This window comes from Plecotus auritus, assembly GCF_963455305.1.
Source record: "Plecotus auritus genome assembly, chromosome: 12".
In the NCBI taxonomy this organism is placed as follows: domain Eukaryota; kingdom Metazoa; phylum Chordata; class Mammalia; order Chiroptera; family Vespertilionidae; genus Plecotus; species Plecotus auritus.
The window spans coordinates 6756929-6767722 of NC_137778.1; the positions used below are offsets into that span (position 1 = coordinate 6756929).

Consider the following 10794-nt stretch of genomic DNA (forward strand, 5'->3'; position numbering starts at 1 on the left):
ATTCGCCGTCATAGACTCATCTCCTCCACCTGAGCCCTAGTCCCGTGGATTCTCACACCTGGACACAGGCTCACAGGTGCGGGAATAAACCGCACAGGCCCGAGGTGAGCCAAACTGGGTGGAGCTGCTGAAGCCCTCCCTCGTCCTCCCCCTCCAACTCTCCTTTCCCTCGGCCACAAAGGCAAGTCTACTTTCTCTCCACCTCCACAGTGATTTTCCTTGGCTGAAGGCAAGGAGTCAATGAGCCAAAGTTGGCTCCTCTCTCTTCCTCCTGCCCTCCTCCCACTGACCCCAAATCCTCAGTGCACCTTGCATTTGCCCAGAGCAACACCCCACTCTCCATCCCCTTCCCTACCTCCCCTCCTCTGGCTGAAGGGAGCACTGGCTTCTTGGGTCCTTTTGGAAAGGAACATGGGGGAGCATTGGAAGCTGGCAGACAGGGGGGCTGCTGAGACCCTGGGCTGGCAGGGCAGTGTGTCACCAGCCCAGGGGACTCGGGCACAGGAGAGCAGTGGGATACTCATTCATTCAACACCTTTTGTCACCCTCACCCCCCCCGCAGCCCTGCTTCTTGCTGAGTCTAAAAGGGCACAGATTTAGCCAGGTTGGTCTGGGCTCAGATCCCTGTCCCCCCACTTTATGTCCTTGGGCAAATGTCTTGCCCCAAGACCCAGTGTGCTCATCTGGAAACAAAAGTAAATACAGTAACATCCACCTCCTGGACTATTGTCAGAATCCGCTGGTAGAAGACTGGTTCTCTCTTGCCTCTGTACCATGCTGTGTCTCATGAACTTGTGAGGCAGGTGGCCAAGAATGCAGCTATAATTGAACCAGGGAAGGGTGCAAATAGGTTGCTTTTTTAGTATAAATATCCGTGAATTCAATGCTTTTTCTGTAATGACATCACTCTCCTTCAGTGGCATTCCACAAAACCTTCCTGAATGGGAGATAAAGGGGGTGGGGGGATGGCTAATCCCTGGAAATCAGCACAGAGGCGGCAGCCTATCTTATCTTTGCCACGGCCCAAGAAGATATTTGCAGTCAGCAAGCAAATCCCATCTTCTTGCTGGTGTGGGCAGAGCAGGCTGAGGCACAGCCCTGGCAAGGGCTTGCCACACAGTAGGTGCTTCTTTTTTTTTTTTTTTTTTTAACATATTTTATTGATATTTTACAGAGAGGGAGAGGGATAGAGAGTTAGAAACATTGATGGGAGAGAAACATCAATCAGCTGCCTCCTGCACACCTCCCACGGGGGATGTGCCCGCAACCAAGGTACATGCCCTTGACCGGAATTGAACCCGGGACCCTTGAGTCCGAAGGCTGACGCTCTATCCACTGAGCCAAACCGGTTTCGGCCAGTAGGTGCTTCTTGGCAGAGGGAGCCACAGTGGGGCAGGGGAATGGTGGGAGAAAGGCACAATGCGGAGGGGGGCTTTCCCCTCCTAAGGAAACAGATGCGTGGACGTAGAAAGGGGGAAAGGGGGGGAAGACCATGCAGACCGGGACCATGGGACCTGATGTGGGAGGCTGGCCCAGGGTCTCTCAACACAGGGTCTGATGGGAAGGCCATGGAGTACACCAGGGGTTAGAAACTAAGGGTGCAACATTCATGCCTGGGGGAGGGCTAGGACTGCAGAACAGCCTGACCCCAAACTGACCATCTTGGTCCACGGCTCCCCATCTAGAGGGGAAGCTTGTTGCCAGTCTCGCCCCAGCATGCAGCTCACAAGTTCATGGGATGGATCAACAAGGCTTCCTCCTTCCAACCATCACCACCAACTCCCTGCTCATTCCCCAGCTCACCCGCTGTTCACCATGGAAACGCCTGCCTGGGGCCCCAAACTAGTCTGGCCACCTTGCCCCAGGCCTGCAAGAGTGGCCTCCCCCTGAGAGACTTGCCAGTACCAGGGCTGTACCAGCCACCAGCCCCACCCTCCTGCAGTGCCTGAGAAGCCGCCGGCTGGCAGGAGCCCAGCCAGGAGCACCTGGCAGGACTGCCCAATCCTGGGGTAGGTCAAGGCCCCGCTCCCTGTGGACACTGCCCACATACCCTGCATGATGGCTCCCGGCCCAAGAGGAGTTGAGAGGGCCTGTCCCTTCTCAACCCCAACCTCCCTCACCTAAACCAAAGGAAAAGATGAAGGAAATCAAAGATGAGGGTAAGGATTGCAACCTTTCACTCAAAAACTTCCCACATCTTCTTCAGTCTTGCACTTCCCCTCTCCCCCATAGTCCCTCTCCAACAGTGGGCTCAGTGGCCCCAGACACAGCCAGTCAGAGTCCATCCAAAAAAAGGGAGATTCTTTATTCAAAACCAGCACTCAGATTCTTCAAGCCCCAGCCCAGAGGGGGCAGCCCTCCCTCCCCTCTCCCCTCATCCCACCCCTTAGCCAAAGCGAGGGGAATGGAAAACGAGAAGCCAAGAGGGCCTCTGCCAGGGCAGCCTGCCTCCAGTGTGTGGTGAGCCCAGTCCAGCTGTGGCAGCGTGGCAGCTGCCACGGACCCCTCCCTATAAATTAAGTCTCTGCAGCCACAGCTGTGGGAGGCATATTTGTGGAAGGAAGGCCCAAAGGCAGCGTCGCTGACCCCAGCCATGGAATGGATTGAGAGGTCAGGGGAGGAGAGGTATGAAGGAGGAGGAAGACGCCCTAAATTTTGGTCCCGGGGGAAAAAGAAGAGGCCAGTAGGTCCAGTTTCTGTGTGTTTGGAGAAGGGAATGTATTAGTAAGCACAGGGGGAGAGGCGGCCACAGAGGAGATAACGCCAGGCCAGGCCCTCCCCCTGGCAGAGAGGAGCCTGAGGGCTGCAAGGGCTCTTGGGAATGTCACTGCTAAAATATATATTTATATATATTAACCATCCAAGGAAGGGCAGGAGCAGGGCTGGGAGCGGATCAGAGGATCTGGCGTGGCATCCCATAGCCGGTCATGCCTGCCTGAGACGCCCCACGGTTGGTGCCCATCTGTAACCCAATCACGTTCTTGCCCTCTTGCAGCTGGTTGTCTGAGAAGTTCCGGGGGTTCTCCTTGGACTTCCTAGGTGGAGAGGGAGGGTTGGTTAGGAGGAGGTTGAGGCCGCCCCGGTAATGTCCTCCCTGGACAGAGCACAGGTTTTGCCAGCTCTGTCCTTGAGCCTTGAGCTCTCTGAAGCCACCCCCTCATCTCTCCAATGGAGTCCCGGGCCAGAGGATGAAGTAAATGAAGAAGGTGAAAGTACTTTGTAAACGGCCAGCTGCTAGAATGGGTCAGTTGTTTCCTAGGGACAGGAATGGGCAGGGTGACCACGCCTGCCTAGCCCCAGCCATACTCACTTAGGAAACCAGTTGGGATCCCCAGAGAAAAGGCCATCATCCCGGGCTACTGCCAGCCCACCCAGGTTCATCAGCGTCCGCTGCACGCAGGCCATGTTCTTTCCTGGGAAGGAGAAGGGGGTGTTGGCCTCAGCAGAGCTGGGCTCCTGGATGCCAGGGCTCCACCTCTATCACTAAGTCAGCAGGCCCAGCTTCCAAACTCTTTTCCTCTTCATCCCAGACCTTTTCCCATCCCAGACCCCAACACAGTCAGCTCCTCAAAAAATGCATACACGTGCGAGGGCACACACACGTGCGAAGGTGCACACGTGTGAGTGCACACACGTGCAAGGGCAGGTCACACACGTGTGAGCACATACACGTGCAAAACACACGTGCGAGGGCACACACGTACAAGCGCATACACGTGCGAGGGCACACATGCCGAGCACATACACATCTACTCCGCCACACCCCAGTGTCCTCAGAACGCCAGAAACCTGCCCCTTCCCCCTGGTCAAGATGGCCCTGCCCGATCTCTGGTCCCCTGGATGACAGCGCTGTGGCCTGGCCCACCTTCCCAGAGGTCCACCGTCTGGAAGATGTCGGTGGTGTTGATGCCGTAGCGCTCGGCTGCTTGCAGGAACTGAGAGATCTGCTCCATCTGCTTGAAGGCCATGGTGGAGGCCTGGATCTTCTTCACTGGGGCCTGCCCCTCTGGGTACAGCCCGTTAATGAGCTCACACAGCACCTGGGGAGGGCAGCAGGTATGTAGAGATGAGGTCACGCCCACGGAAGATCAGAATGCCAGAGACAGTGACCCACAGGTTTCTCTCCCATCTGAACACGCCTGAGTCAGCCTCAGGCTCCTGCCAGGCCGTGCCTCTGCGGTCAGAGTGAAAACCTCAATGTTTTAATATCAACAGTTCTTTCCTTAGAGCATCTGGTGTCATCTAGGGCCTTCCACGCAGAGGCCCATCCACTCACACACACACACACACACACATACACACCCCTTCACTCAGTGGGAGGGAGGGAAGCATGCATCCTCTCCAGGCTCAGGAAGAAGTCGGGTCGGGTATGCCCTCATTCTTCAGGTGAAACTATCCCAGTGCCCAGACCCGGCCCTGCTCACCAGCACTTCCACTCAAGAGGGGCCCAGCTCTCACCGTGCCATCCTTGAGCCAGTTCTGGAAGTTCTCCCGCCCGGGCTGGGGCCGGCCCACATCCTTGCGGCACTGGGTGGTGATCCACTGGATCAGGATCTGCTCCAGGTCGGCATCGTACTGTTTCTCAATCTTCTGCTGCACCTCCCGGCTCAGGCCATAAGCGGGTCCCCTGTTGGCCATTCTGAAGGGTGGTGGTGACTGTGGGGAGCTGGGAAGGGGACACACCCAAGCCTTCGGTCAGCACTCTGCAGGCTGTGGGGTGGGGGGCTCTGCCTGCAAGGACACACTTCATACCCCCAGGGTGGCTCCCAGAGGTGAGAACAGCTGCCAAGTGAGGGAACTCTCATCTTGAGCCCTGAACATGGGCTAGAACAGCACTGCTCAGAACTCTGCCACACGGGCCACCGTGGGTTCCCACTCCCGGGACATGCGGTCTGTGTATTATTAAGGCTTCCACTAAGTTTCATTTAAATGGTTCCACTACTAAAATGAAATGTAAAGCCCACGGGAATAGAATAAGGGGTAAACAAGGTCAAGATAGGGAGCTTAGCCCCTGGTTTGGGGTGGTAAGTTTTAACAAAGGCGAACTGGTCATTCTAACCCCAACCCTGCTTTTGTCAGCCCTGGGAAGGAGAAGGATTTGGGGAAGGAGAAAGAATAGAGAGGCTTGGGAAGCCTAACTGAGCACCCACGCTCTGTGCTAGGAATTGTAGCAGACAGAAGTCGCTTCTCCTGAAGTTGCCCACGGTACCACCAGAGAGACAAAGTGAACACATATTAAAGGGCAAGGGTTGTACACGACAAATACCCAGCTACACAGTGAGACCATATGTAGTAGGAATCCAGAAAAGTGTATGGGCAGGAGCAGCTTGTAGGGCTTCCTGGAAGAGGCAGGGCTGAGTATACCCTTCACAGATTTCAGCAGGCAAAAGGAACTGTCCGTGAGAAGCCAGGCAATATAAACAAATGGTAGCCCTGGCCCGTTTGCTCAGTGGTTAGAGCAGCAGCCCTCAGACCAAAGGATCTCGGGTTCGATTCCCAGTCAGGTCAAGGGCACATACCTTGGTTGCAGGCTCCCCAGCCCTCATAGGGGTGTGGGCAGGAGGCAACCAATGGATGTGTCTCTCTCACACTGATGTTTCTCTCTCTCCCCCCTCTTCCTTTCCTTCCACTCTCTCTAAAATTAATGAAAAAATTATCCTCGGGTGAGGATTAAAATAAAATTCTACTAGGCAAAATAATGGTGCCCCCAAAGATGTCTATGTCCTAATTGCCACAACCTGTGAGTGTTGCCTTACATGGTACAAAGGGATTCCGCAGGTGTGATTGAATTAAGAATCTTGAGATAGGGGAGTACCCTGCACCATCCAGGTGGGCCCAATATACTCGAAACAAGGGTCCTCATAAGCAAAAGAGGGAGGCAGCTGAGTCAGAGTGGGGTGTGAGAAGGAAGCAGAGGTCGGAATGGGGCAAGGTGACCTCGAAAAGGTGGAAAGGTTAAGAAATGGACTCTCTCCTAAACCCCCATGAGGAATGCAGCCCTGCCCACACCTGATTTCAGCCAGTGAGGCCTTCGGTGGGACCTTTAGAACTGTAAGACAGTAAATGTGTGTTGCTTTAAGTCACCAAGTTTGTAGTAGTTTGTTACATCAGGGAACTCGTACAGGAGCCCTGGATGGTATTTTTAGAGAAAACTGGGAAAGAGGGAGGAATGGAGAAATACGCAGGAACTTAGTTTGAGGTTGGGAAGAACTGGGTGGTTTCCTGATCCATGGCCTGAGTTGGCAGCACCTTACTGTGTGGGCAGTGTGTTCCCATCCACCTCCTCGCTGCCTGGGCCCCACACCCAGGGGCCCGGAGGCAATGCCACCGATGCCAGGACCCCGTCCCCTCCCTGGGTGGGCAACTTGCTGCGTGAAACAGAGCTAGCTGTCTGGTTGCTCATAAGAGGGGGTCCCCAGGACAGGCACCTGTGCTCAAGGAGAGGAGGAGCCACTCCCGCCCACATCTGGCTCCAGGCCAGGGCAGATTGAAGGGATGAAGTCATCTGGCTCCCTCTCTCCCATGCACCCCAGGCTGAACAATCCCACCACCCCCTCAGTGGGCCTGAAGGCTCGGCCTCGGGACACGTCATCAGGCCGCAGGGGCAGCAGCTGCCCCCAGCACTCTCACACCTCTCAGCCCCAGGGTCCTGTCTCAGGCCAGTCCCCTCCCCCGCACCCACATGGCAGCTCCTTTTCCCTCCAGCTTATCCAGCTGCACATTTCCGGCAGAGATCCTCCCCATAAATCAGTTATTTTTAAACCTCATTAAGAGCAACCCACCCCACCCCACTTCCCCAGCCTGAAAACTGGGCCAGATAAATGTCAGTCTGGGCCTTGACCCCACACAACCAGACACACACACACACACACACACACACACTCAGCTGGGGGAGGGCAGGTAGTGGAGTGGCCAAGGCCTGTGGAGAGGAGACTAGATTTCCCCCAGGCCAGTCCCAACTGCTCAGCCACCACTCAGACTAGACCTGTGACCCCTGTCACCCAGGGGCATGGCTGGGCGCTTGGGAGGAAGGGAGGGGGCTGGAGGCTATTGTCCTTTCCCAGTTATCCGCCCTTTCCCAGCCCAATGTCCAGACCTCTCTTGGGGAAAGGGGGGCAGCTTCACTATTATGACTTGGGCCGCTCAAGGCTGTATCTCCATGGGCCCACGTGGCCTCGAGCCCAGGGATCACAGTGGCCCAGAGAGAAAAAAGCGCAGAAGAATGATCAACCCACACCCCAGGGTAAGGAGAAGAGAGCAGCCCGGAGCCTGACCCTTCCAGTGCCCCCCACGGGCGGGCAGACAGACACAGCCTTGCAGACCCACTTCTGGACACGGGTGGATTCTGAGGGCCTCTCCCCCACCCTGGCGCCTGGACACAGCTGGCAGGGTCACAGCCTCCAGCTACAGTGTCCAGGCTCCACTGCCCTAGAGCCCTGAGGTGCCAGTCATCGGGCAGAACTCCAGGAAGGGGCAGACCCAGCTGGGCCAGCCTGTGGCAGCTGGTTCTCCTCCCCACCCCACACCAGCAGGCGAGGGCTGATGGGCTGTGGCTGCTGGGGCAGGAGTGGCCCACCCTAGTGACACCCACAGGGCCTACTGCTGTCCTCCCTCAAAGGAAGGGAAGGCAGCCAGTTGCCTGCGGGGCTGGGAAGAAGCTGTGGGGGAGAGGCCCAAGCACAGGACCCAATGGAAAGACGACAGCTGAACGACTTGGGGGCGGGGGGAGAGGTTGGCTGCGAGTAACCTAAACTGGAGATCTGCCTACATTTGTGGGAACAGCCCTGCACCCCCACGCAGAAGGGCACACTCGTTGGGAAAGGAGCAGAGGCCACAGGCCCTCAGCCCTGCCCAGACCCTGGGCTGGAAGCTTACCTCACCTCCCAGACCAATGCCAAGGAAAAGGCGGATGCAGGGTGGGGGTGGGGAGACTCAGGGTTCCTGGAGGTTTCAGTGGAGAGACAAAGGGACTCTCCATTCATTGTGCAGATAAGACTGGGGAACTTCCCAACTCAGAATTGGGACAAAGAGTATTCTAAAAGGGCAAAATGGGAGTCCCTGTCCCCAAAGCAAAGTGCCACATGGAACAAGCAGAAGCAAGGATGGTGGGAAACCTAGGACTGGGGTAAGCCCCTCACCAAGAGCCGGTGAGCAGGAGCGAAAACAAGCTATACAAACAGGAAGCCACAAGGCCTGCAGGAGGAGGGTGAGGTGGGGGATGTTGCCATAGCTTCTGTGTACCAAACAGCCATAGGTCAGGGTGGGGGCACTCAGCACAGGGGAGTGGCGACAGGCTCCGAGCAGCGGGCAGAGGTGGGTCCTTGCGAAAGGGGCCGCCTCACAGCCGTTCTCGGGAACAGCCAGGTGCAAGACGTGCCTCAAGCAGGCAGCTGAGGAGGTGCAGAGCGCACCTGGAGGAGAAGGAAGTCTGAGCTTGGGGCAGAGAAATAACTAAAAAAAAAATGGTTCCGGTGAAGAAGGCATGCCCTGGGAACAGCTGTACTCTTGAGCTGAAGCCCCACACCTGACACTCCTGTGGGGCGGAGAGAAGCGGGGAGAAGGGATGGGGGCCAATCCCCAGGGGGCAGGCAGGCAGTGGGAATTTAGAAGGGGTTGCAGTTAGACTACTTGGTTCTGGAGTGCTGGGGCCCTGCTGGCCCCACCCTACCTTGGGCTCCCCTGCAGTTTTAGGTCATCCGCGTGGACTAGGGGCAGAAATGGGAGGGGGCTGAGCCAGGGCGATGGCCCTCTGTCTGGTGCCCTGGAGTCAGAGAGAGAACTAGGGAGAGCCCACCCGAGTCCCCTCCTGCACGGCCTCCGCTGCAGCTCACCCTCACCTCCACCCGCTGCCTTCTGGAAGGCCCCTGATACCAAGTTCCCCCAGGACTTTGCCGGCCTGGGCTCCAGGGGGCTGCGGGGTTCCCGGGAAGGCTGCAGGCCACTTCTGGCCTTCAGGTCCGGCCCCCTCCTGGCCACACCCTGGGCCGTAGCGACCGCGGTGAGTCACACCGCCAGCGCTGGGGTGACGCAGCGGTCTGGGCAGCCCGCCGGCCGCCTGCCCGCAGCCGCCGCCGGCTTTCTAAGCAGCGGGAGGCGCGGGGTGAGGGCCTCGGCTCACGTAGGGGCGGGAAGCAGCCACCCCTCCCGCCGCCACCTCGCGCTGGCAGGGCACCCGGCGGGCGCGGTCAGGGCTGCAGCCCCCGAGTGCCTGCGCTAGGGGGCTCCCCTGAAGTAGCCTGCGGCTTCAACTCCCGCCCGAACCCGGGAAGGAGAGGCCATCGTGGGGCCGCCAGAGCGCAAGCCCGTGACCCCGAGTCCCCAGGAGGCACGGAAAGGCCGTCTCGGGGCGCAAAGAGCGGGCAGCGCCGCACGTGTCCGGGAACCAGGAAGTGCGGGGTCGCAGAGCTGCCCAGGGACCCCAGGCGCGCCGTCGCTTGGCCAACTAACCAATCCCAGACGCCCTTCTTCCGCACCCGAGGGGACCCGAGCTGGAGCTGCGCGTGGGGTGCAGACCCCAGTCCTTGCTCAGGGCAGATGCCCCGTCTGTGCACCGCAAAAGGCCTGGCCTCATGGCCCAGCAATGCCGGCCAGGGCTGGGGCAGACCCTGGCAGCGCGGGGCGACGCGGCCATCGGACCCTGGTCTCCCAGCCTCTGGTCCTCAGCCTCAGTGCAGCTGGTCGCCAACGGAGCTTCTCGCTTTCTAGAGAGCCCCCCCCCCACACACACACACACACATATACACACACACTATTAAAAAACCCTCCTTACCGTCGGGCGGGCCGGAGAGCGCGCACTGCGGGCGGGGGCTGCAGGGCGAATGGATCGCAGGGGTTGGGCTGGGGGTTTTCAGCGGCTCCCGCCTCGGACGGGGCGGACCCGGGGCGGGGCGGGGCGAGAGCTGGGAGGGTTTAAAGGCGCCGTAGCGGGAGCCTTGGACCAAGGTTAGAAGAGGGCTGTGGGTGGGACCTTGGTTACAGAATCTGGGGAGTCGGGGCCTCCTAGGGCAGCGGCAGTGGCCTTCACCCAGGACCACCTCTACCCCAACCCAGGTGCCAGGAGAGGCGTGCCCCAGTGGGAGACTTTCTGCCTAGGTTAGCTCAAGACTTCGGCCAGTTTATGTGGGAAAAATCCTCTTGGTTTAAAAGGGGTGGTCCTAGCCGGTTTGGCTTAGTCGACAGAGCGTCAGCCGGCAGACTGAAGGGTTCCAGGTCCGATTCCGGTCAGGAGCACATGTCCTGGTTGCGGGCTCGAGCCCCAGTTGGGGGCGTGCAGGAGGCTGCTAAACAGTGATTCTCCCTCATCATTGATGTTTCTACCTCTCTCTTCCTCTCTGGAATCAGTAAAAAAAAAAATTAAAAAAAATTAAAGAATAAAATACAATAATAAAAAGGGTGGTTAGGGCCTGGCTGGTGTGGCTCAGTGGTTGAGCATCAACCCATGAACCAGGAGGTCAAGGTTGGATTCCCAATCAGGGCACATGCCTGGGTTGCAGGCTCATCCCCAGTGTAGGATGTGCAGGAGGCAGCTGATCAATGATTCTTTTTCATCATTGATGTTTCTATCTCTCTAGCCCTCTCCCTTCTTCTCTGAAATAAAAATATATGTATTAAAAAGGGTGGTTAGGTAAACGGAGGCACAGGAAAGTGCCCCTCCCCCCCAGCTGACTAGGGTGTGACAGGACTGGAGCTCGCAGGCCAGGACAGCACCCGCACTTACTTCAAGCCGAGACAGGAAAACTCAGTGAGGTCATTGCTCGTGGTGCCCAAGGAGTGTGATCAATCAGCACTGGGACC

At 57.8% G+C, this 10794-nt stretch overlaps 1 protein-coding gene across 2 annotated transcripts; it reads right to left on the reverse strand.

Moving 5' to 3' along the window:
- Positions 1 to 2276: 2276 nt before the first annotated feature.
- On the reverse strand, positions 2277 to 9857 carry TAGLN2 (transgelin 2). 2 transcript variants are annotated; one of them, XM_080648056.1, is made up of 5 exons: positions 9770 to 9857; positions 4459 to 4666; positions 3866 to 4040; positions 3311 to 3413; positions 2277 to 3035 (listed from the first exon to the last, which is right to left on the reverse strand). In XM_080648056.1, the coding sequence occupies exons 2-5, from the start codon at positions 4636 to 4638 to the stop codon at positions 2894 to 2896; spliced, it is 600 nt and encodes a 199-aa protein (XP_080504182.1). In that variant the 5' UTR covers positions 4639 to 4666; positions 9770 to 9857; the 3' UTR covers positions 2277 to 2893. The 2 variants fall into 2 exon arrangements, with proteins under 2 accessions (XP_080504182.1, XP_080504181.1); XM_080648055.1 differs by lacking the exon at positions 9770 to 9857 and adding an exon at positions 8838 to 8970.
- Positions 9858 to 10794: the final 937 nt, after the last annotated feature.